This window comes from Hemitrygon akajei, chromosome 12 (assembly GCF_048418815.1).
Source record: "Hemitrygon akajei chromosome 12, sHemAka1.3, whole genome shotgun sequence".
Taxonomy (NCBI): domain Eukaryota; kingdom Metazoa; phylum Chordata; class Chondrichthyes; order Myliobatiformes; family Dasyatidae; genus Hemitrygon; species Hemitrygon akajei.
In genome coordinates this window covers 38,056,586-38,083,896 of record NC_133135.1, presented here as the reverse complement: position 1 = coordinate 38,083,896, position 27,311 = coordinate 38,056,586, and the positions used below count along the sequence as shown (strand labels likewise).

Genomic DNA, 27,311 nt, shown 5'->3' with positions numbered 1-27,311 from the left:
TTGACCCTAATCAGAATTTATCCAATTAAATGCAACAGTATCTTTCACATGGGATTGCTGAGCATTGTCTCAAAAGCTTGAAGTGCTTACATACATGTTGTTTAAAAATTGATGAGCTGCTTCGTTTTGGTGGTATATATTAGTTTTTATCCTCTTGAAATCACTTTGAACATGCATTGTTCCTAGAGCAGATGCTGACCTTCTGGTTTAAGATGATGAAACCCCAGAATAAATATATTACCATTTCAGTTTAATTTTGATGTTTTAAAATTCATTTATCATTTAGAATAAGTAAAGTTCATTCCATGTGAATTTTTCTAGTAAAACTTAATATGCTTTGTAATGTGTTTAGCTTGAAAGCCCAATGCACATGTAGTGCAAACTTTTCCAGTAAGGCCTACATGGTTTCTTGAATGGAATAAAGTTAACTGTGGCAGTCCCATAATAAAAATATAAACGTGGCATAACTGGACTTGACTCTGATCTCTGTCCATTTGGGTAAGCAAGGCTGACTCGAGATGACTGCACATTGTGAACAATATTTAAATAATGATCCTAATTTAATAACATTTCACCAACATCTTTAAAGCCCAATATCTTTGTGAAATTCATCCACCCACCATCAAGTTTGCATTTTACAGGGTTGATGTTCACAACACCCTTCTTTATTTGAAGCTGTGAAGTCTTCTATTCAGGTCATAAAATCCCAGATGAGTTTGAAACTATCTTTTATATTATCTCTCTGTACATCTTAGACATAACAGACTGCAGAAGATATTGAAAAACTACAGGGAATATATCCAATTATATCTATTGTTCTTCCTCTTCATACCATAAATTCATTAGTTGCAATTTACATCCTGGTGTCAATTTTTAACTTTCTTGACTTGGGCTGAAGTGTTGCTGAAGAATTCTTCCCTCCAAAATAGCCCCATATTTGTGAAATTTTAGTGAACAAGTAAGAAAGGAGTGTCTGCAGATCTGCACCAATTCCAATCAACAAGAATATGATTACTGTCTGCTGACAGTGTCGACTCCTGAAATATTCCATTTGACTCCTGGATGTCTGAGAGTATAGGTCAAGATTTTATTTTTGCAAAATTAGTAGTTACCAGAGTGAAGTTAAATCATAATTGTCTTTTTAGTTTGAGCCATGCTGCCCAGCAATGCCCTGATTTAATCTGAGCCTAACTATGGGAGAATTTACAATGACCAATTAACCCATCAACCAGTACATCTTTGGACCCAGAAGAAACCCATGTTTTAAAGTGAGCACCAGAACATCCTGTAAAGCCTATGGCCCATCTGTTTTGTAGTGAGTGGTTAAGTAACATGCTTTATTCTGTTAGGCTGAAATATCAGCTATTAAGGAAAGTCTCTAAACTGTACTGTGGAAGGTTTCAGCCTATTTTCTGGCACTTTGGTGATTTGCAATAGTGCTTCTTTTCCAGCTTCCTTTGTACTTTGCAGTACAATAGATTTGAAGAATCATAAAAGCAGAATCATCCAGTCCATCACAGCTGTCTCAGTCTTTGTAGAAAAATCCAAAACATTTCTATTCTCTCACTTTTTTTTCTGTAGCCCATCTTGTTTTCCTCAAGTACTAACCAGGCCCCTTACGAAACTCCTGATTTTGACTTTTGTTTCCACCACCTAGACACACATTGAATTGCAAATCATAACTTTGAAGTTACTTTAGTCAGAGGGTGGTAAATCTGTGGAATTTGTTGCCACGAGCAACTGTGGAGGCCAAGTCATTGGGTGTATTTAAGGCAGAGATTTGATAGGTTCTTGATTAGTCAGGGCATCAAGAGGTATGGGTTGAAGGCAGGGGAGTGGGGAGGACTGGAAAAATTGGATCAGCCCATGATTGAATGGCAAAGCAGACTCGATGGGCCAAATGACCTACTTCTGCTCCTATATCTTATGGTCTTATAATCACCCTGTTCATGAAAACAATCACTTGAATTCCAAACCCTTCCCCATGTCTTTACCTACAGGCCATCCCCGGGTTACAAACACCCAACTTCTAGGTACCCGTACATACAAATGAGCTGTCGTGATAGTAATAAATTCAGAACTCCCATGTGGGTACATACATATGGTCATTCCTATGATTGGCAGAATTAATTTCCTCCCTCTTTTCATTTTTAGTTATTGTTCTTATGTGTTTTTGATGCCATTCATTACACTACTTTGGAGGAATGGTATGGAGGAATGTATATGTATTTTCTGATTAACGGAAAAAATTTAACTAAAGGATGCCTATAAAAATGGAACCCATTGCCTGGATTAGTTTAAATCTGTGTCCCTTAAACATTGAATTATCCATAATTGGAACAGCATTTCTCTCTTTGCCCCTATTGCAGTTTTGTATATCTGTTACATCTCCTTTTGACACATTGGTTTGTGGACTCCAGGAAGACAGCTTCTCCATTCTAATCTTAAAGTTGAAATTCCACATCTCTGAAAACTTTCTAAGCTGTCTTTTCAGCATCAACATTATGTTCATCTTTCGCTAACCATTGTTATGTACTTTTTAAAAATTCCTTTGTTTTTGCCGTTTTCCATTCATTTGACCATGGCCCAATTTAGATATGATTGGAAGAAAGAGACAGGCATCTTTTTTTGCATCTTCACTTCCTGATGGGAAAGCTACAGAACCTGGGCCTCTGTACCTCCCTCTGTAGCTGGATTCTCGACTTCCTAACCAGAAGACCATAATCTGTGCGGATTGGAAACAGTATCTCCACTTCATTGACAATTAATACTGGTGCTTCACAGGAATGTATGCTTAGCCCACTGCTCTGTTCTCTCTATGCCTATGACTATGCGGCTAGGCATAGTTCAACCGGCATCTATAAGTTTACTGAAGATACAACCATCGTTGACAGTATTTGAGATGGTGATGAAAGGGTGTATAAAAGCGAGATATACCAGTTAGTTGAGTAGTGTTGCGGCAACAACCTTGGATTCAACGTCAGCAGGACCAAAGAGCTGACAGTGGACTTCAGAAAGGGTAAGACAGAGGAACACAAGCTAATCCTCATAGAGGGATCAGAAGTGGAGAGAGTGAGCAATTTCAAGTTCCTGGGTGTCAGTATCTCTGAGGACCTAACCTTGTCACAACATATTGATGCACCTATACTTCATTAGGAGTTTGAGGAGATTTGGTTTGTCAATTAAAACAATCTAAAACTTCTACAAATGTACTGTGGAGAGTATTCTGACTGGCTGCTTCACCTTCTGGTATGGGTGTGGGCTGCTACTGTACAAGATCAAAGTAAGTTGCAGAAACTTGTAAAATTAGTCAACTCTATCATGGGTACCAGCCTCAGTAGTATCCAAGACATCTTCAAGGAGCAGTACCTAGGAAAGCAGCATCCATCAGTAAGGATCCTCACCACCTAGGACATGCCCTCTTTACATTGTTACCATCAGGAAATAGGTACAGGAGCCTGAAGGCACACACTCAGCGATTCAGGAGCAACTTCTTTCCCTCTGCCATCCGATTTTAAATGGACATTGAACCCATGAGCACTACCTTATTACTTTTTTAATTTGTTATTTTGCAGTACTTATCTTAATCTTGCTATTTTTATTGTGTATATACACTTAATGTAGCTCAGTTTTTTCCTTTATATTTATCATGCACTGCTGCCATGAAGTTAATGAATTTCATGACATATGCCGGTGATATTTAATCTGATTCTGACTTGCCTTATCAAGCTGCTATGCTTCCCATCATGACCAGGTGACTTGTTTGCTTTAAGCATAAGTCAACCTCTCTAATTTCTGGATAATTTTCATCCTATTCATTATGCCTGCTGGCCTCCTATCAAATTTTTTTTTTTTGCAGTTTTGTGTTTGAAAACTTTCTGAGTTCCTTTCTCTCCCCTCGACATTGTGGCGGTATAAAATTGTTCTTCCTCTGTGCTTATTTTGTTTATGTGTCCTTGGCGTCGTGAAGGTGCTGAGGCTTGTATTCTTTGGGGTCAAGGAATTCTTGCTTCTACCCATGTAGGTCCAAAGGCTGCTTGGGATCTTGTGTGTTCCTCCTGCTATTTTTCTTGGATTGTTGTAGACCTGAGGTGCACCAGTAGTTTCTCAAATGCAATTTCTCCACTTTGAGTGGTCAAAAGCTAGGAATTCCCATGGATGTTACATTTTTTTAAAGGAGTCCTTGATTTTTTTTCTCTCTTGGAGATCTCTTGCTGTTTGGAGCTTAGGGTAGAGTGTATTGTTTTGGGAATCTGCTGTCAAGCATATGGTCGATGTAGAAAGCCATCAGAACTGGCTGAGGATGATCCGAGTCCCTCTGCTGGTCTGGGTGATGATGCTGACATAGGTTTCCCCTATCTTCCCAATGAATTTCGAAGTACTTTTTGAGGCTGTGTTATGTAAATAATATTCATTGCTTCACAGCAGAACTAAATTAAAGTTTCTATGGGAGTATGAGGACATGATTGTTGTTAACATCCCCCATTGTCTGAATTCTGTTTGTGAGCCAAATGGTGGTTCCGTAATTGACCTGATGGACAGTAATGTGAGAGCCTTTTTCAGAATTATAATTTACTTCCAGGAATTTCTTTTAATTAAAAATCTTGGTCTTCAGATAGCCAAATGTAGTTTGAATAAAGTGGTTAATTTGGTATCAAATTGTTACTTCAGTTGTAATTAATGCGCTAACCAATCTTGGCTCCTTTCCGAAATTATCGTCATAAAGCTGACATTAAATGTTAACTTTATAAGTGCAATGGAGCCTACCTGATTTATTATTGCCATACCCTATTGCAGGATCTAGAAGGATAATTCATCAGATTTATTAGTAAACTATATTGGTTCTGAAGGAAGATAACAGTCATAAAATATAATCTGAAAGAAGAAGTCTGTCTGGCACTGCCTCTTGTTTTTAAAAGAAGTCTTTAAGAAGAATTATGATTAAATCTGGGATAGCGTGGGTATTTTACTGCAGTAGCATTTTGTCCTTTATATTGGCAGGTTGTAGTTCCATGCTGAAAATCGCGGCTCTTTTCTTGGAGTTAGTTTTTATGTTGGTTATTTATATTTATATAGATTCTAAATATTTTAGTAAAACAGGTTAATTTAAAAATTGAAGACCTGCTACAGAATGGTTCTTAAATTATCCATGTGATGATTCGGCATGATGCTCTTCGTTGAGGAAGTAATCAGGCCGTGACAATCAGAATTTAAATTTTCTGCTCTTCTGAATATATTAAAACTAGAATGTGAATTGGTTGACATTTGACATGTTGCTTTGGTTCCCTAAAAATCACGCTGTTGCCCTTTTACTATTAATTTGTATCAGTTTGCTGCCACTTCTGGAAGACCTGGATTTTGAAAATTTTAAATTAAAGGGATGCTGTGATACTCACCATTATTATGGCTAAATTAATAGATTCTGGCAACTGCATTTGAGCAGTTAAATACTGAAGTTAGGAATTTGTCCTACTCCAGCAGAAATAGTGCCATAAGCCAAGCTAAAAGTCACTGTCAAACTACATGAAATAATGTGAATTTGCTTGGTTCTGTGATGGTCTTCATTGGAAAAAATAGAGCTTATTGATTAGGATTAGCATGAGAGGTTTTGAGATGCACCTGACACCACAGGTTTTGCTGGCACTAAATAACTTTGCAGCTTTTTATTTAGCTCTGTTAAATTTTAGATATTTCTCTTCTGCATTTTAACTTGTCCTCAGTGAGGAAGGATAACCAGATTCATATAAAAGGTTTAGAATATTGGTTAAGTATGAAAGATGAGAAACTACAGATTAGATGCAAAACAAAACTGTGCTTTTGAAATAGTGGAAACTATGAGAAAGTTTAATTTATATGCTATTGGTATGTTTTTGACTCATTGTCACCCCCTAAAAAGTCACTGCACCAAGATGGATAAATATTACTCCTCATCTTCTGTAAGTATCAAATTCCAACCAGAAAGAAAAATGTATGGTAGAGGAATAATCAGTATTCAGGATTTTCCCTATTTGTGTGATAGTGAGGTTTGCTACGGAGAATAATATAGGGAAATTTGGAAAGATAATCTCTATCAATAACATGCAATGAGGTCACTGTTTGAAGTAAAAATGGTGTTTGTTCAGACCACATACTGCAGGGAAAATGAAACTGTCCTTTTCTTTTGTTATGTTTGGCAGTGTTGGTCATGTGCCTCCATAGACTTCTGGAGGGGTTAATATTGTGGTATTTTGATATAGTTTAGATCCAGGCTGTAGTTTACAATATTATGTGAACCAGAAACATCATGATGAATCAGTTTGAATGAATAGCCTACCTCACCGACAGGCACTGATTGGGGCTAGGTTCTGTCAGTGCTACCGAGATCTTAAAGTACACAGGAGTGTGATTACCAGATAATTAATTAATGATGATAGTGTAATCACTTCTAATTAATTCAGTCTTAACTGTTTTGGACACAGCATTCCTGGAAATACTATACACTAAGGGTGTCAGATAAGTAAAGTTTAACCTGCTTTTATTAGTTCCCTGTTGGCTTAATCATGGGGCTGGCAATTTCATTCTTATTGCCATTGGGATGAAGGTAATCTTACAAATAGCTATTTGGCTATGGTAAAAGCATTTTACTTGTAATGAAAGTATATCTGACTCAATGAGTTGGTAAATAATGATTCCAATAATATTGAAAATTTAAGAGAGCTGAATGTTTGGTAGTGTTGCCTGAAACAATTCAGATTTGGCACCTTCTTATTGTTAGAATTATGTTTGGATAATTAAATATTGTTATTAATCAGCATCATTAGGTTTATGGTATATGATTCATTTATTTGTTCAAATAAAATGAGTTGAAAGATGTATCTATAGAATAGCTTTCTAATTTTCATTCTGGTGGAGAGGGTGGGATAACAAGAGACTCTGGTCTGCAAGATTCTCTCTCACTGAGTACCAAAGAGGTAGTTGAAATGTCAGGCAGGAGCTTAGCTGTCATTAGGATCCATATGTCTGGTAGCACTCTTAAAGTACAAAACAGTTTTACTATTATTGACTACAGAGATTCTATTCATAGATCTTAAAAAGAATAAAATCAGGAATTGAACACTTCCCCTTAATGCAGACTCAATATGGCAATGAAATCTATCTCAACAATATTTGGGTTGTTTTGCTGTCTATCACCTATCAGTGTCTCCTAAGACTACTCTGGGAAATCGTAAGTGTAATGAGTAAATCAGTCCCCTTCCACAGTCAAGCTTCACTCAACCTGCAATCTATGATCATCAGTTTTCTTTAAATGCCTTTTTTTCCCTTTTAATTGTTCCATTTAAATCAGAAGAGTTGGGCGAGACCAAAATATATCCTGAGTGCTGTTACTGATGAGGCCTTCCTTCTGGTGTTACACTAAACAAGAATCTTCAGGGAGATCATATTAGGGGAATTTTCAATGTTTAAGTGAATTTTCAGATTTCATGGCATGATAATTATGGGCACAGTAGAAATGGGTGGCACTGGGGTATAGCAACTTGTGTAATGGTTTATAGGGCCAGTGATTGGGGTCCAATTCCCGCTATTGTCTGTAAGGAGTTTTGTATATTCTCTCCGTGACCACATGGTTCTCTGGTTTCCTCCCACACTCCAATGACGTATGAATTAGTAAGGGTTAGTAAGTATGGACATTCTGTGTTGGTGCTGGAAGTATGGTGCAACTGTAGGCTTCCTTCGGCATACCATCAGACTGTGTTGTTCATTGCTGCAAATGATACATTTCACTGTATGTTTTGATGTACATATGACAAATAAAGCTATTCTTTGTCTTTGAATTAGAATCAGAATTGGGCTTATTACCACTAACATATGTTTTGAAATCTGTTGCGCTGTGGCAGAAGTATAGTCCAAGACATAAAAATCATACTAGGGTGCAGAATATAAATAATAGCACATAAAAGGAATAGTGAGTGAGGTAGTGTTCATGGGTTAATAGACATTTCAAAAATCTGATGGTAGAGAGGAAGAAAAATGATGAGTGTGGGTCTTCAGACTCCTCTACTTCCTCCCCAATGGTAGTAATGAGAAGATGCCATATCTGGATGGCAAGAATACTTCATGATGGATGCTGCCTTTCTTAGGCTCTGCCTTTTGGAAATGTGCATGATGGAGGGTTGACTTGTGCCCTCGATGGTGCTTGCTGAGTCTACAACCCTCTCTTGCCTCTTTTGTTCATTGGAGCTTCTTTGGAGCCTTCATACCAGGCAGTGATGCAACGAGTTAGAATGCTCTCCATAGTACATCTGAAGAAATTTGCTAGAGTCTTTGGACATATACAAAATCTCTTCTAACTCCTAATGAATTGCTGTTGCTAACATGCTTTCTTCATAATTGCATCAGTGTTTTGGGCCTGGCTTTGATCTTCTGAGATGTTGACATACAGGAACTTGAAGCTGCTCACTCTTTCCACTGCTGATTCCTCAATGAAGACTTGCCCCTCAACTTCCACTAATTTCTCTTTGTTTAAAAAAATATACTTTAAAAGGATTCAAAAAGTTTTGTTTTTAGTTTTTTCTTCTCAATAATTCTGTCATCAATTCAAAGCTGATCCAAGATCATAGTAACTTTTTGTTTTGGAAATGTGATTTCAGTTTTTCACTCCATAGAATACAGTGTAAGAGTTGTATTTCTCTAGAGCCTGGAGTACTGTGAATTCAGTGGAGTTAAAACAGTAGGTCTTGTGAGATTGAGGCTGGGTTTTTCTATTCAGCAGAGCCTTTCAAGAGGACATTATCAATTAGACCAGAGATCTTCCATTCAGTATTTAGTCAGAGACAGCTGAATAATCTGCATTTCGCCATAGATGGCTTTCTCACTTCCTCCACCCCCCTTTTACTCTTGATATCACTTGTACCTAAAAATTAATGTAGCATCACTCAATTTGCAGTTAAGGAGAACAAAAAATTACAGTAAAATAGGCAGTGTTCTGCGGTGTTAAATTTCTAATTATGTGCAGGACAGTTTTTAAAGAAAAGAGTAAGGGAAGATAAAATTTATAAATTTGTACAATGGGCACTGGGGATTGAAAGGATAATTTTGGAATGAAACTGTCAAGTGAAACCGTTTCAAGAAATAATCTGGTTTTCTTACTGTGACACATTTAATCTGCTCTCTGATTACTATTTAAATTAAGACCCTAATTGCCATGATAGATTATTTCCTTCATAAATTGAAAGGAAAATTTCAGACAGGCGAGAGCAGACACATTGAGATTTTTAAAAAATGACACAGCACTTTTGTTTTAGTGATCCTTTTGTCAAACCTTCAACTAAAGAAGGTGTATGAATTTTACGAGGAATGAGCAATATATATATTCTGGTAGAAGGCTTCCATTAAAGGCAGTCAAAATATAAGTATTACTTCATTTGTGAAAGGTTACATTTGTACAAAATGTTTTGTTGAGTCAAAAAAAAACATTGAAACAATTCAGTACAGTGCATTGATAAGGGAAGGTAAGTGATTCATTGTTAGAACAAAAAATTAGATCTTTAAATCAAAGACTCATGTACCTACCAAAGAATCAGTGGCATTATAGTGTTAGTTTGTAAATAAAATGTTCTGAAATCAAGGATGAGTGTTTATATGGAGTCAGGCCTCTATTATTCATAAAACCTGTGTAGTTCACAACAGATCCCTTATACACATTTTTACTCCTTATTTTTAAAACATTTTGAATGTAAATATTTCAATGGGCAGTTTTTTTAAAATTTATGTGCTCATTAACTACAGAAATTTCAAACAGTTGGAAAAAGGTTTCTGTCATACAGATACTCCCAGTGAAATTAAAGTTCAAAGCTGGTGTAAGCAATGAATGCAGTGTCAACTAGGTTCTTCCATCTGGAGTCTGAACTGCACTTTTTTCCTAACAAAACTGATGTGTTATGTCAAGGAAAGCTCAATCATTTGAAGCAACCAGAATTACCCAAAGCTCCAGCTTTTCTATAGCTTTCCTATTAATGCATGTGAGCTTTCTCTTTGACTTATAGTTTTGAAGTAAAGATTCAGATGCCACAACTTAACTATCCCTGTACAACCAATTCTTTATAAAGTTTATAATTTTGTATTACCCAGATGTTAAAACTATTTTGTATTTGCTTCAAGTTTTTTTTAACTGGATTTTTAAAATGAAAGCGTTGCCTTTGTTTTCTTGCTGAGAGTTAACACATGCACCACAAAGTGGTGTACATCAGTAAAGTAATTATTCTAATACAGTAGAGTATGATAAATGGAAATATATTCATCAAATAATTGGTTCAGTGACATTCGGTGATTAACAATCTGATCATCCCAAAATAATAGTAGTATAAGAAGTTTGCATCTACAAACGTACATCAGAAAGGAGGTGAAGTCTTGATTTTAAAGCTTAACTGAAAGATGGTAACTCTGAAACTGCACTGCTCAGTAACTAAACATTTGCAGGAGAACATGAACCCAAAACTTTGACTTCTAGATGGGGATGCAGCTATTGAGCTTTGATTATATTTGAATTTATAAGCTACAACCTCTTGCTACCTGAGTAAAACCAGTTCAATAATCCCTTATATAAAAACTAGCTTTTCAGTTTTCCCCAGAGGGAAACACCAGGAAACCCAAACCTATTAATTATTTTCCAAACTAATTAGTTTTATGTCCATATCATGTGACCACTGTTTCATCTTGTAGAATATATCGAAGATTTATTTGAAGAATGGTGACATCGAGTGTCCTTTGACAGAATGATTAGCCTTTTAAGAAATGTAAAGCTTTGTGAAGGTCTTTGTAAGATTGATCTTTGCGAGAACATGACTATTTTGTGATTGTACTTCAATCATTTCATGTATTTTTCAGATTGTGCATTGTTTAAGTTCCTCCATTCCTTTATCACTTTGTCCAATATGAACTTGGGTCATGAAAACATCAGCTAATTTAGCGTCTTTGTTGGGCTTAATTGCTAGGCATAGCCTTGTGAAACTATTATTTGAAGACTCAGAGATGTTCCGTGTATTGCTGGAACGGCATGGGAGTAGGACTTAGGGAGAAAGTTTCTCTTTAAACAATCTGTGAAGTTTCTCTAATATATAAGGGTTCAGTAAAATAATTTTGATAAATGAATGAGATAATATGTATTATACAGCTGTGAAACTGTAATCTAAATTAATTAAATTTTATGTAATTGTGATCAATATTTCATGTTAGTTTTTTTTCTGCACTATTTATTATGAACCATTATCACCTGCAAATGATGAGAGGAAAGGGAAATTCTACATAAAATGAACCTTACTGATGTGTATACACACTATTAAAAAAAATATTTTGGTGTCTAGACACGAGAGTCTAATGCCATATTGTCCCCACAGTTTGTTAGGCCAGGCAGCAATATATTACTAACTACAGTGTAATTTTGTTTCTCCGTTCAACTACTTTTGGTCCCTTGATTTAGAAGACAGGAGATTATGCTGTTATGGGGATGCTGACAATTTGATGCCATTAAAATTTTGTTCTAGTATGTTTCTTTTTATCTTTTTGTTAAATACTGTACTAATAAAAGTCAAATTTCCTTTTTTTTTAATCTTTGCTGAACTGTTGATTGGATTGATTTGGCTCAGAATATTTGACATTTTCAAATCTCCTTGAATCCATGATGTGCAAAATCCTAAAAAAAAAAGTTAATTACAAAATAATTGGTGTTGTTTTATAAAGAATTGTTTTCCAGAAATCTGAAGTATCTGTTCTGGTTTTTTTTTGAACCACTTCTTGGAATCTTGCATCTAAGTCAATTGTTAAATCTCTCATCCAAAGGCTAGCACCCTAAGGGTTCATACTTGGAGCCAAAGTGTGTATAATGACTTCAGTAGCCTTTAGCCTAGTGGCTAAAGAAGTCTGTATTTTTGGTGAGGAAAGGCAGTAGAGCTGGCTTTGATGTCTTTGTAACTTCTCAGCAGGCGTTGAGCTAGGCTTTTATATTTTATTGACCATTTCCATGAGCAATATGAAATGAAAATCTTTTGGGGAAAAATTCACTTGAGCAAAACATGGAACCTGAATAAAACATTGCATATGTTAGCTAAAGTTCAGTTGCCACATTAGGAGCCTTGCTGCTGTGTAGAGGATCACACAGTATATTTGTCCTTGGAACCAACATTATCATTGCTGAAACATTACCCTCAACAGTAACGTTACCCTCAGATAGCAGATCTGTGCATGGTACATTGTTGGAGATTTATTAGAAACATTTGGTACATGGGTGGTACAGTTCACTGTGAGGATGTACTGTACTGAAGATTTTTGGTGGGTTACACATTAACTACTTCCTTAAGTACTGGTCAACCAACAGGTTACAGGCTGTGCCATATTAGAACCACTGACATAGTGCAACATGTGAACCCATTTCTGTAATGTTAAATTCCAAAGTCCCATGTACCTTCATGCATTTGTTCCAATAAAGAGCAGAACTAGTTTCCTCACTTTTTTCCATTTCTAGTAATTGTTCCTTATTATTCTTTTGTATTTTTGACGCTGTTTATTATATTACTGTGGAGGTTTGGTTACCATATTGAGAGTTTTTGTGTATTTTCTGATTTATGGACAAAATTGACTTATGGACATTTGTAAATAGAGAACATGAGCATTACCCAGGGATAGTTTGTAGTTGGGTTTGCTGAAGTTTATTTGTCCTCTTCCAAAGATAATTCTAACCTAATGAAGCAGAGCTAATATCAAAGCCTAACAGACAAGTTTTGTAAGCGTGTTGCTTACGAATCAGCCCCTGTAAAGTTCTGTGCATATTTGAATTATAATTGGGTTTTGAAAATATATTTCCTGAAACAACATTGATAGTAAACCCTTGTTTGTTTCTTGTCTTTTAGCACGGATAGGGAAAAACAAGAGGAAGAAGGCCTCAGAGGATGGCCAGGTATGTCCACTATGCAATGAGACGCTTTCTGGATCTATGGAGGAGATGAGTAGACATGTGGAAGCCTGCCTGGACAAGGTAGTTGATGGGCATGTTGAAACATCAACAAGTCTTTTTTTCTTTGAATCATATCAGAAGGCTAGTTTATAACATTTGTAGATGTTTATTAGGCTATGAATGTATTTCTATTCTTGTAGTTCCTTCACAGTGCTCCCAGTATCACCCCTCTTCCCAGTAGTAATATCCCTAGTAAATGGCACCGAATCCCTTTGCTCTTTTGGAACCCAAGACCATACTTGCACCTAGCCTTTCCAGCTAACATCTTGACTCCTTCAAATTCAGCATGCCTGTTCCACATCCTTCCATCTCTATTTGTTACTTAAACTCCTGCTGCCATCACAGAAGTTCTTTGCTTCCTTCCTTCATCATGTGTCACCAAGTAATGAAAACATGTCATATGGTTAAATTCTAGCTCTTACCTTCCTCTCAAAAATTGCTATCTAGTTCATTTTCCAAGTATCCATCCTCCAAGGTTTCGAATCTCCCGAGTGCTTGTGAGCCGTTTGTAAACCAGAGCCCTCTGCTTTACTGACCTTGAATAATGCATTGTTTAAATGACCCCAGATCTTCCCATTATCATCTTCTATGCCCTCAAAGGATAATACTGCATTTTCAGTTAGCACTGTTGTTTTCACATACATATCTTTCTGCTTGTAAGTTCTGGAGCAGTTCTCATCTCCCCAGGCTCTTTGCATGACCTCACTTTTTTTTTAACTTCATTCCCAATTCAATATTAGAACAAAGCATTGGCTGTTTGATTCCACCCAACTCCTTGATTTCATCTCACCTTACACCTATTCCCTTTTTGTGCTGCTACCTACCTGCTATAACACAATCAACACACACAAAATGCTGGAGAAACATCGATGCTGCCTGGCCTACTGAGTTCCTCCAGCACTTTGTGTGTGTTGCTTGGATATCCAGCATCTGCAGATTTTTTGTTGTTTGCTGCAACACTGTTTTTTCTAATTTCTTCACCTATATCCTGGGCTTCAAAATAAGGTAAGAATTGAAACTTAACACAAGCTAAAAGGATATAATAATCAACTTCGTTATTGCAGTTTCTAAAAAAAATATGCATATAATTTGAAGAAGACCACTTGTATTTTCATAATATTATGTAATACCAATGATTTAATTCATCTGATAACTAGAAAAAAAAGTGACCTGATAAGCTAGAGTATATCTTAGTAGTTGTTGTGAACTAATGTTATCAACTGGTAGTATAAATTATTTCAAGATTTAAGTATTCATCACCCTATAAAGTACTGGATCGTGTCTAATGTCAATTTCTGTTTGGTGGTTCAAATATCTGCAAATAAGTAATATTGTGCGTCAGCATTAACTGGTACTCCTATCAAGACAGAGTTGTCTTTAATATGAGTGGCTATTAACTTTTATTTGAACTTGCTCATTACTTAATTGACTTTAACTTGACTTAAAAAAACAAACGTGCATTTCATCTGATAAATACTATATTGTTTTTACGTGCCATAGTATTCCATTATATAAGAACAACATTTGATTTGGTTTTCACGCTGTGCCTGATATTTACAGTGCAGTGGAGGGCCGAAGATGGAACAGTTAGAAAGGAGAATATGTGACTTTTACAACTTCTGCTAATGGGAATTCTCATTCTTACCAATTAATCTATGGCTGGACAAGTATCATGGTGCTGACTTAAAGTGGGGTCAGAGCAGAGCATATGAATCTTGGGTAGTAGACTGGTAATCCAAGGATGTGGAGGCTTATCTTAATGCTGAACTCTCTCCTGGAGTCTGGGTTGGATTCACTGTCTGAATTGTGCATTGCATTGGGAGTCCCTTGACAGCAGATGTAGTCTGTTCATTGAGAAGTAGTTCTGGTTGTGGTTATTCTGATTGCAGTCAGGAGCAGGGATGGGAATATCAAAGGATAACATAAGAAAAGATAAAAGAGTAGGGGCTTTTATGGCTACTCTACTGTATTACTGTGTTAAGGAACTGGAGCTGAAGCTAGATGATCTATGGATCATTAAGGAAGCTGAGGAGATAATAAACAGGAGCTAAAGGGAGGCAGTTACACCGAACTGTCAGGGAACTGGGTGACTGTCAGGGGAGGGAAAGAGGCAGAAAAGGTATTGTGGCCATTCTTCTCAATAACAAGCATACCACTTTGAAATCTGTTGTTGGGAAGACCTATCTGGAGAAAGCCACAGCGACTAGGTCTCTAGTACTGAATTTGGCTCTGTGGCTCAGCAGGGAAGGGTGAAAAAGAGGAGAGCAGGAGTGATAGAGAATTCGAAGAGATAAGAGGAACTGGAGGTTCTGTGGACATGAAAAACTCTGGGATGGAATATTGTTTTCCAGGTGTCAGGATCAGAGACAGCTCAGGCTTCTTAAGGGAGTGGGGGCAGTGGACGGTGAGCATCCAGAAGTCATGATATGTATTGGTACCGATGGCATAACTAGGAAAGGATGTAGAAAGCTGAAAAACAGGACCTCAAGGGTAGTGATCTCTGGATTACTACCAGTGTGCTAAGAATAGAATAATATGACAAATGAGTGTGTGGCTGAAGAATTGGTGCAGGGCCAGAGTTTCAGGTTTATGGATCATTAGGATCTCTTCTGGCAAAGGTATAACCTGTACAAAAGGAACACGTTACATTTGAATTCAAGAGGAACCAATATCCTTGTGAGCAGGGTTACTAGAGCTGTTAGGGTACATTTAAGGATGGAGCAGTTGGTTAAAGGTAGAGACTGAGGAAGGATAGGCAGTGGATAGGGTACAATTAGTTGAATGGTTTGAAATATGCTTAATGCACAAAATGTCAAGAACAAGGGTGATTGACATAGTGCATGGATCAGTATGTGGACTGTCACGTACCCCGTGACCGGGTTACCAAACCAGCAGAAATGGAACGATACGTTGGAGTCTGGTGGTACTGTAACTAAAGGTGTTTATTAGTAAACTAAGTAATACAGTATCAAAAATGCAAATATACATATAAAACAGGTTAGCAATGATAAATACAGAAGTGTAGGAATAAGAATCAAAACCAAGCTCTATCGTAGTCTAGGGGTAGATGAATAGTCTTAAGATAATGCAGAGTTCAGTTCAGTTCAGTTTGGGTTGAGGCAGTTGCTGTTGTGACGTTGGAGAGAGAGAGCGAGAGATGAGCAGCTGCAGCAGGCAAACCTTCCGTTGTCTTCTTGTTCCGTTGTACTGTTGTGGTCATTGATTATGACCCTTCTGTTCCCGACTAGACCATTCTTCAGTGGTGGACTCGTCACCCAGGCGAGGATGGACACACACACAAGCCCCCACCGGCCTGCCTTCACACACTGTGAGCCTCTGACCGATTCTCCCCGAATCGATCCTCCAAGCCCCCACCTTCCTGTGGGTGCACAATACTCGTTCAGTGTCCAGTGGCGTGTCTGCCTGTGTCTCAGCAGACTCGTCTTTTATCTCCCCTGCCGGGGTACCAGCCATCCATCAACTGATCATGTCCATCAAACTGGCCACTCCCTCCTGTCTCAGCAGGCACCTGGCACCCACTGTGCTGTGTCAGCAGGGATTCACACAAGCAGGCAAAGTGGCAAACTCCTTGGAAGTAAAGTCAACAATCAGCGAAGAAGCCATAATTTTAAATCCTTGTGTCTCTCTCATTATCAGCATGTGCAGCATGGCACCTCTCCCCCTCTTTATCTCTCTCGTTAGCAGCATAGTTCACGGGGGGTCAACTCTGGACACCATCTCCCCATGGTTTTCTCATCACACAACAGGACATTACAGAGACTTGGTTGACAGAAGGGCAGGAATGGTTGCTGGTTGTTCTGGGGTGTAGATGTTTCAAAGAGGATAGGGAGTGAAGTAAAAGAAGTGGGGAAGTGGCATTGCTATCAGACATAGTGTCACAGCTGTAGAAAGGGAAAGCATTGTGGAGAGATTGTTTACTGAGTCATTGTGAGTGGCAGTCAGAAACAGCAAGGGAGCAATCATACTACTTGGAGCATTTTATTAAAATCGTTAGCTTTATTTGTCACATGAACATTGAAACATAGAAAAATACTCTGAAGTTTGTAATTTTGCATGAACAACCAACACAGTATGAGGATTGTGCTGGGGGAAGCCCACAAGTGTCGCAGACTTCTGCCTGCAACATAGTATGCAACAACTCACTAACCATGCGTCTTTTTGGAATATGAGAAAATACCCGAGTACCTGGAGGAAGCCCACACAGTCACAGGGAGAATGTACAAACTCCTTACAGACAGTGGTGGGTATTGAACCCTGATTGGTGATTGCCTGTTGAGCAGAGAACTGAGGAGCAGGTAGGTAGACAGAGTTTGGAAATGTGAAAAAAATAACGGGGTTATTGTCATGGGTGACTTCAACTTACTTAATATTGATTGTCACCTCCTTAGTGCCAGAGGCATCAGTAGGACATGTTTAGGAAGTAAAGATTAGACAGGGATCTTGAGATTTATAAATTGCCAGGAAGGAACTTAAAAAATAGATTTAGGAGAACTAGAAGAGGGCATGAGGAGGTCTTAGCAATTAGGATTAAGAAAAACTCCAAGGCATTCTACATGTATTTGAGGAACAGGAGGATGACTAGAGTGATGGTAGGACTGATCAGGAATAAAAGAGAAACATGCTTGGAGTCAGAAGAAGTAGGGAGATCCTCAATAAATACCTGGCTTCAGTATTCACGGGACGGGGGACTTTGACAAATGTGAGGCCACTGTAGAACAGGCTAATATGCTAGAGCATGTTGAAGTTAAGCAAGAGGATGGAGCTATTGAAAAACATTAGGGCTGAGCAGAGTATATACACAAGAGATTATGCAGGTGCTGGAAAGCTACAAATGCTGGAGGAATTCAACCGGTCAAGCAGCGTCTATGGAAAGCAATAAACAGTCGATGTTTCAGGCCGAGACTCTTCATCAGGACTGGAAAGTGAGGGCTAAGAAGCCAGAATTAGAAGGTGGGGGAGGGGAAGCTAGAAGGTGAAGTCAGGTGGGAAGAGAGGGGGGAGCGGTGGAGTGAGATTCTGGGAGGTGATAGTGGAAAAGGTGAAGGGTTGAAGAAGAAAAAATCTTCACATCTGGCAGGCAATCTACTGGAGAGGGTTCTTAGTGACAGAATTTATGAGCATTTGGAGAAGCATATTAGGGATTAGGGAGAGTCAATATGGTGTGAGAGGTAGGTCATACATCATGAGCCAGATTGACTTTTTGAGGGGGTTACAAAACAAGTTGATGAAGGTAGAGCAGTGGATATGGTGTATATGTGGATTTTAGTAAGGCATTCAACAAGGTTCCCCATGGTAGGTTCATTCAGAAAGTGAGGAGATGTGGGATTCAGAGAACCTTGACTGCATGAACTCAGAATTGGTTTATCTACCGAAGACAGAGGGTGGTAATAGATGGAGTGCATTTTTCCTGGAGGTCAGTGACCAGTGGTGTTCTACAGGACTCTGTTTTAGGACCCCTGGTCTTTATGGTTTTTATAATAACTTGGATGAGGAAGTGGAAGGGTAGGTTACTATGATTGCAGTTGATAAGAGGGTTGGTTGCAGATGATGTAGAAAGTTGTCATAGGTTATAACAGGACATTGATGGGATGCAGAGTTCAAGTTCAAGTTTATTATCATTCAACCTTGCATTAATATAGCCAAACGAAACAGCTTTCCTCCAGGACTGATGTGAAAAACACAGCACACTGCACAAAGCACCAGCACAAATAGCACATATAATTATGTTTTCAGAAAAACATACAGTTATAAAGAACAAAGAAAATAATGTAGCGCAAGAAATTCAGCTGATGCCAGAAATCCAAAGCGTTACACTCAAAGGCTGGAGGGGATGAGAAGAAACTGAGCAGGCCAAGCAGCATCTATGGAAAAGAGTAAACAGTTGACTTTTCGGGCCAAGACCCTTCATCAGGACTGGAAAACAAGATGAGAAGTTAGATCAAGAAGGTGGGTGGGGAGGAGGAAGAAGTACAAGGGAGGTAGGTGACGGGTGATAGTGGGAGAAAGAGAGGGGTGAAGTAAAGGGCTGGGAAACTGATATGTGAAAGAAATAAAGGGCTGGAGAAGGGGCAATCTGATAGAAGAGGGTAGAAGACCATGGAAGAAAGGGAAGGGAGAGGAGCACCAGAGGAGGGTGATGGGCAGGTAAAGAGATAAGATGAGAGAGGGATATAGGAATGGTGAAGGTGGGGATGGGAAGCTACCAGAAATTTGAGAAATTGATGTTCATGCCATTACGTTGGAGGCTACCCAGATGAATTATAAGGTGTTCCTCCAACTTGAGTGTGGCCTCATCGCGGCAGTAGAGGAGGCAATGGACTGACATGTCGAAATAGGAAGTAGAGTTGAAGAGGGTGGCCACCAAGAGATCCAGCTTTTTCTGGTGGACGGAGCGTAGGTGCTCAGCGAAACGGTCTCCCAATCTACGTCAGGCCACACTGATATACAGGAGGCCACATTGGGTTCACCAGATACAGTGGGTGACCCCAGCAGACTCACAGGTGAAGTGTCGTCTCACCTGGAATGACTGTTCGGGGTCCTGAATGGTAGTGAGGGATGAGGTGTTGGGACAGGTATGGCACTTGTTCAGCTTGCAAGGATAAGTACTGGGGGGAGACTGCTGGTGAGGCACCAGCAAAAAATACTCTTCCACCTAGTGAACACTGGATGGTCCACTCCACAGGGGTCCTCCCACATGACCTTGGTATCTCCAACTCCTGGTCGGCTGCACAGGTAACCCTGAAGCATTGATCTAGATCTCGCCACAACTGAGGCAATGCCGCTCCCCCAGCAATGAACCAGTGAACTGGATTTGAAGTATTCGACATTACCAATGCTCAACAGGGTTTTGTGATCACAATAAAAATGGTCGAGACAATCATTCACACTATGCACCATGTAACAATGTAACTACATAACAAGTCCAGGAGACAACACAACAACAGTACACAATAAGTCCAATTCCATCACTATTGAGCAACTCATTGATGGGATAGTCCTTTAACAGTGGCTGTTCATAGTATCTAGCAGTGACTTGCGATCATACAAGATGAACAAGTACACGTTTGATTGAATCTGGAGTGCCCACTGCATCTGAGTGAACTGCAGATTTCCCAACTTCTTCCTTCCTGGAGCTGGATTGAAAGGTAGATGGAGTTCAGTCCAGAAAAGTATGAAGTGATCCACTTTGGAATTTCGAACTTGTGGGCACAGTACAAAGTTAATGGCAGGAATCTTAGCAGTCTGGAAGAACTGAGGGATCTTGGGATCCACATCCAGAGATCACTCAAAGTTATTACACAGGTTGATAGGGTTGCTAACAACTTATATGGTATTCTGACCTTCTTGCAGAGAAATCTGAATGGTTGAGTTAAATACCCTGATTCAACTACATATTGCCCTACGTCTCCCTGTATGTTTATTTAAATATATTGCTGGACAGACACATTACAAACTGATCAGGTTACAAACAGTTCTCTGGAAAGGAACCCTGTCATTAACATGGGGATGATTTATTTACTATTTGGCCTTATCCTATTTGACTGAAGGTTGTGGGATGGGTGGATAGGCTGGATGAATAACTGCAGTGAAATTTTCAGATATTACACTCTGAAGACACAGTGCATTGTGGTCAATATTTAGGATGCTGCATGGGTTACTAGTCAAACTGGCTACATTGTCCTAGGTAGTGTTTAGTTTTATGGTCTGGAGATAGTTATTACCTGTGAGGATTCACTAGTAACTTCAGTAGTGTTGCTGAATCAGATAAGTGTCCCATCAGATTTCTGACTTGTGCCTGGTAAATAGTGAAAATGCTATTGACTGTCAGGCTGTGAGTTACTCACCATAGAATACCCCGTCTCTGAGCTGATCTTTCAGTCTGTTTTCCTATGGCTTGTTCATTTTCTTGTCAGTCTGTGGGAGCTTAGTAATGATAATGCCATTAAATGCCAGGCGCTATTGGTTAGACTCTCTTTTTGGAAGTAATCATTGCATGGCATTTATGTGCATTACTATTACTGACTATAACTTGCCACTTATTAGCCCATGTCTGAATGTTAGGCTGACCTTGATTTGTGCAAGCTTGGACTACTTCATTTTCTGAGGAGCTGAATGTCATGCAATCATCAGCAAACATTTCTTCCTCTGACCTTATGATAGAGTAAGAATCATTGATGAAGGCTCTTACAAACTTTTTAATACCTGGGCAAAGGACATGCATTCAGTGTTGGTTTAAGGACTCTAATGAATAGCAGCTGAGCTGATATTTTCCTTATTTCTATTTCCTGCGGTTAACTTACTGCAGACTTCACCTTTATCTCCCAGAATAAAAACTGCTGTAAAGTAATCATTTACTATTATTGCCACTCATTGAGAGTTCCTTCTAATCTGTCCTGTAAATCATTTGTTAGGACCTCTAGTTTCTATAGAGTAAGAGGTTGTACTGCTGGACTTGTCATAGTAAGTAAAAACAGAGATTTTAAATTCTGCTGCAAATTATCACACAAGTGGTATATTAAGTGGGATTTTGTTAGAAGCAGTAAGTTGTTATCTGGACGAGGATTCAGGAGTGATTTTTAAAAGTTACATGGATAAATACTTCAACTCCAGTCTTAAGGGAAAATTTTATCGGAAGTGGACTTAATAGTGAAACAGCTATTTCAAAGAGCCAAACTGGCCTCATGGACCAGGTGACTTCTTCCAAAGCTGTACATGTCTTTGGTCTTACTTCTAGGTCTAAAGTTATTATACTTTTTGAAATTAATGCTCTCATACATAATTTTATTTACTAAAGGTTGTTTCGAAAATTGCCTGAATTTTCCCTTCGTGATTAGTAATTACAGATGTTCATTTCTTATCACATTACCTGTTTGGATAAATTTTGTTCCACTGTACCGTAGTTATCAAATGAAACTTGCATGCTAAATATTTGAAAACTATTAAAATTTAAGTAAAATAATTATGGAGATGGCAAATAGATAATTGGATGCTTGTTTTTTTTTGAATATACAAAGTTCTTTGCTTCTCTTCTGCACAACTTAGGCTAGGCGTACCTTGGGTTGCTGTGTTCCTTTTGATTTCTCCTTAATAATTTGCATTGATAAATTTAGAAGCTGCTATATAGACCCTATTATATTCTTGCATAAGACATCAGCATATTGAAAGGTGTACTCAGAAAGCCAATACATTGATAAGAAAAAGATAACTTTGACAAATCATCTTGATAACTTTTGTACAATATGATCTATAATTTGAATTCGTTAAGAGTTTTTTGAAGAGGTGACAAATAGAATTGATGAGGACTGGATGGTAGATGTGGTTCATGTGGAATTTAGCAAGGCTTTTGAATTAGTCCACATGGTAGGCTAGTCTGGAAAGTGGGATCCAGAGTGAACTAGCCAATTGGATACAAAATTGCCTCAGTGGATGGAGTCAGAGGGTGATAGTGGAGAGTTATTGAAAATGAAGGTCTGTGACCAATGCTGGGTGGTGTAGTGAACAGGGAAGAAGGTTATCTAAAACTACAACCTGAATTAAATGTACTGGGAAAGTGGAACAAGGAATTTCAGATGAAATTCAACATGGACAAGTGCAATATATTGCATTTTGGCCATTTAAATCGGGGCAGGAGTTGAGAGGGCCCTGGACAATGTTGTAAAATAGAAAGACGTAGGGGTAAAGACCTGGTAACGCCCATAGATGGGGTGCTAAAGAAAGTGTTTGGTATGCTTTCCTTAAGTTTTATTATCACTGACATATTGTATGTCATGAACTTTATTGTTTTGTGTATTGTGTACAGGAGTTAGGACATCATGTTACTCTTAAACAAGTCATTGGTGAGATCACGTTGGGAGCATTGTGCACAGTTCTGGTCACCCATCCAGGAAGGATGTCATTTAGCTGGAAAAGGTACAGAAGAGGTTCACAAGGATGGCATTGGTAATAGAGTGCTTGAGTTACAACTGGAACCTCAATAGTCTGAAACATTTATCCTGGAGTGCAGATGGCTGAGGGGGGTGACCATATAAATTACAATGTTTCAGAGATAGTTGGTCAGGTCCATGTATAGAAAAAGCCTTGAGGGATCTGGGGCAACTGCAGGCAAATGGGTCTGGCTTAGATAAACGTTATGGTTGCCATGGACAAGTTGGGCCAAAAGGCCTGTTTCTGTACTCACCATGACTCTCTTTATCGCAGTATAATAACTTTTCCCAGTTGCAGACTAGTTAAATCAATCTACTTAAGTCTGATACATTCTTTGGATAAACTTACAATTAAATATGTTTCGTAAGCTTTAATTTCATTCTTGTTTTAGGAGATATCTCGATATTCCCAATGTATGCAGTCCTACATTAACATTTTCTCTATTTTTCTAATGAACCACAAAGAAACAGGACAATGCAGCTAGTCCATACAATTATCTTCCAAGAAGTGCAGATTCCTATGTAAATTATTACTGCCAAGAGCCTAGCTTTTTGATTAAACTTCGATTGGGAAGGAAACCACAGAAAAAGGAGTGAAAATTAAGAGTAGAAGATTTTTATTTGGTGTGGGGGCAGAAACATTAAAAAAAAATTAGTTGTATTTCATATGAAAGCAGAACAAGCTGCTTTATTAGAAAGGAGATATTATTTATTGTGTAGTAAATGTAAGAAGTGACAAACTGGAATTTTCATTTGGGAAACCCTGTTTGAGGAAATTATAGTCTTGCACAAGTGGATAAATTACATATTGAACTGAGTCCAGTTGTTTCTGTAAAGAGCAGAAAGTAAGTAAATTGAATTCAACTCAATGGACTGAACTCTGATCGTAGTTTAAGCGTACGGCCCTATTCTCATTAGCCCTGCAGCCAAACAAATTTTCGTGGCAGCATGGCCCTAGCTTACTGCCATTGTCACTTCTGCAGCCCTTCCATAAAATGCAGCAGACTACAAGCATTCCTTGATCTGCAGGCAGTGGGAACAAAAGCCTTGCCTACAGTCAGCTCACAGATGGATTCAGTGGCCTTCTGACAACCTATGCTATTAAGGAAGCCTTTTCACTGATTATCAAATTCATCGGAAAACAAAGTTAAAACAAGTAAATTAATCTATTTTACAATATTAATAAATGTATTTAAAACACATTAAATGCCAATTAATTAAAACATAAATATAAATTGAAGTAAATCCATCTTGAATGAAGTAGCAGTAAATGTATCTACTCTATGGCTGTGGTAGAGCTGAAGGATCAGATATGAAGCATATTGAATTTCTAATTCCAACAACTAGTGAGTCCACGGACACAGTGAGGGTCAGATGAGGATGCATCTGATGTCCAGCACGTTCCCAGTTCCATGCTCTAATGTTCAGACATGAAAGTCCTGAATGCATTGCTACACACATTGTAGTTAGCCATTGTGGACCTGCCAACTAGTAACAGCAGAATTCCAGCCCAGTTAAACTAGCTAAAGCATGAATTATTAAAATGGTTTATTTTATTTTACAGAGAGATGGTTCTTACACAAATGATGATGAATCTGTGGACATAGAAAATGAGAGTGCAAGTGGGAACAGATTTGAAGAATATGAATGGTGTGGGCAGAAGAGAATACGCGCTACAACCTTATTAGAAGGTGGTTTTCGAGGTATGCAAAATTTTCAAGGTTTTATTCTGCGACTGTTAGCTAATCAAACTTTTATAATTATTAACTAAAATGTTGGTCAACAATGGTGATGGTCTAGTTAGCTCTAGTGGGAAGTAAAAATAAAGTTAAAGCAAGTTATTGTTTTTATTGATCATCTTCCCAGAACATCTTTGGGAGGTGGGTTGCTGTTTACAGACTTGACATTGCTTTTGAGCTATAATAACATATAATCTAGTTTATTGATATTGTTGGTTCAGAGATTGTTGTTTCCACATAGTAGAAGTCTCTGCTTTGTTATGTTTATGTTTTTAAGTTTTTAAAAATTATTTCTTAAAACCCTTACTCCTAATTTTGGTATCTGGACATTTATTTTTATCTAAGTATGTTTAAGGCAATATTTAATCCTCTGGCTTGATCTACTGAATTCATTTGTAAGGTTTTTTTTGTAATAACTTAGCTCAATTCTATTGACAACTCCTCAGCAAATGAATCAGTTCATGCCTAAATGGAGCAAGAACTTTACAAAAGTAGCATCATTAAATTGCTAGACAAGGATTGTCTCTAACCATTAGGAGTCTTTACAACCTGCCCTTGATATTCAGTAGCCTAACCAATAAGCCCCTTTCATCAATTTTTGGTATTACTATTGGTTTATTACTGTCACATGTACTAAGATACAGTGAAAAACTTGTCATGCAGATCAGATCATTACACAGTGCATTGAACAATGTAAAACAATAGCAATGCACAGTAAAGTGTAACAGCAATGAGAATGCAGTGTGTGCGTGTGTGTGTGTATACGTACACAGTGGACAAAGCAGCTGACTTGATTGGCATCTTGTCCAACATCCTATATATTCCTTCCCTTTGCTGGCACATAGTGGCAACTTTGTCTACTTCTATAGAATGCCTAGGTTATTCTGAGCATTCTGTAGCATTTCCTATACTGCCAGCTCTTGCACCAAAAAGAACAAGACTTGAAGAAAACGGGAACACCAAATATTCCTTTTTAAGTCAGAACTTTTTAAGTATATCAATGTAACTTCATCATTACTCGGTTCCAGGTCCTGACATCTACGCAGCATCATTGTAGTAGCATCTTCAGCAGAAGGACTGTAATATTTCAAGATGTGAGCTCATTTACTTGGTGATAGGCGATAAATGCTGTCGTCCCTGCAGTGCTACGTTTTAGCAAAATTAATATATAACGAAAAATTGGCTTATCTTTTAGGCGCGTGTGTTAGGATTTGAGTACATCTTAACTTCTTTGAGCTGAAACAAGCCTTACCTAAGAAGGGTGACATGGTGACAGTGCATTTAAAGTGCATTAAATGTCGGGTTCACAGCTCCAGAAAACTGCAATTGATTCAGATTCTCTGGTGCTGTCTGTGAAGTTTGCATGTTCTCCTGTAACTGCATATAGTTCCCTCCTGTTAGTCTGATTTTCTCCTTCAGGCATATTAGTGTAGTACCAGAGGCTGATGGAAGAATTGAGGTGTCTGTGGGCATGTGAGAGAGAATGGTTTGCAGCAAAATAATCAGGGCAATGGAATTGAGGAAATTCTCTGAGGCATTGGCTCTATGGGTTGAAAGGAAGCACGTAAATTTACTTTGAGAGAGCTAACAAGATGCCAATCAGGGCAGCTGCTTGGCATGCAAAACTTCATTAATAGAATAGTTCGTAGAATAATTCTTGACAGTGTTACCTGTTACGGAATTTGTTTGGAAACTTGAAGTGCAATTTCAAAGCTTGTTGTCATAATTCGTAACTTTAAAGAGATGTATTATGGGTCAGAAGCTCAGAATTCTTCTGACTTTACTAAGTATTTCCATTGTCAAAGAGACACAAAGATAGAATGCTTTCCGCATGCTTTGTCTTTTGAATTAGGATAAAACAGCCTATTTTATCGACACCCATTTTGAGCATCCACTTCTTCATCAGTGGAATACTATTATTCCAAGTTCAATTATCTCTTGGATGTTCAGTTGCAACTAAGCTTCATGAACAACACCATTCAGCACTGACAAAGCTTCATTAACAGCATCTCCCAGTACAGTCCTCTGACTAGAAAAACCAGAGTAACAGGCATTTGGGTTGTTATTAAATGTTCCTTTTCAAGTCATATACTATCATGAGTTGGAACAATTTTGCAACTTGATCGATTTTACTGGGTAAAAATCTTAGAACGTGGTCCCCTTATCTAAATAGTAGTGTCGATGTACTACACCACTAGTCTGAGAAGATACTATCTTTCAAGAGGAAATTAAAATCAGAAGCCTGCAAATGTTGGAAATCTGCAATGAAAACTGGAGGCCCTCAACAGACCCTCATTTTTGGATAGAGAAGCAGTTAAGGTTCCATACCTATAATAGATATTGTCATCCCTCTTTATGCCAACCTCCACCTTCTTTGGAACTTGAAGCTGACTTGTTTTCTCTCTTTCCAAATTCTGTAAAGGGTCTTCATACTGAAACATTGATCTGCTGAATGTAATCTTTTAATTACATAGCATCTCTTCAAGGGCAGTATGAAGGGTTATTGTTACTAGAACAGACATTCTGTTTTGGAATTTAAAAACAAATTCTTACTTATGTATTTATTCCTTATCAGAAGTTAATATAGATTTTGTTAAAACATTAATGAATATCTTCTGTAGTTGCTGAGGATCGGCAAAGTCT

General features: G+C 38.2%; 1 protein-coding gene across 5 annotated transcripts in view; it reads left to right on the top strand.

Annotated features, from left to right (window-relative positions):
- The window catches only part of rnf220a (ring finger protein 220a), a 453,324-nt gene that overhangs the window by 344,833 nt on the left and 81,180 nt on the right, over window positions 1-27,311 (top strand). For 3 of the 5 annotated variants that reach the window (XM_073062916.1, XM_073062917.1, XM_073062920.1), the window contains 2 exons: window positions 12,882-13,006; window positions 24,494-24,632. In XM_073062916.1, the coding sequence (XP_072919017.1) occupies window positions 12,882-13,006; window positions 24,494-24,632 (264 nt within the window). The remainder of the gene's footprint in view (window positions 1-12,881; window positions 13,007-24,493; window positions 24,633-27,311) is intronic. The other 2 variants (XM_073062918.1, XM_073062919.1) reach the window with 1 other exon arrangement.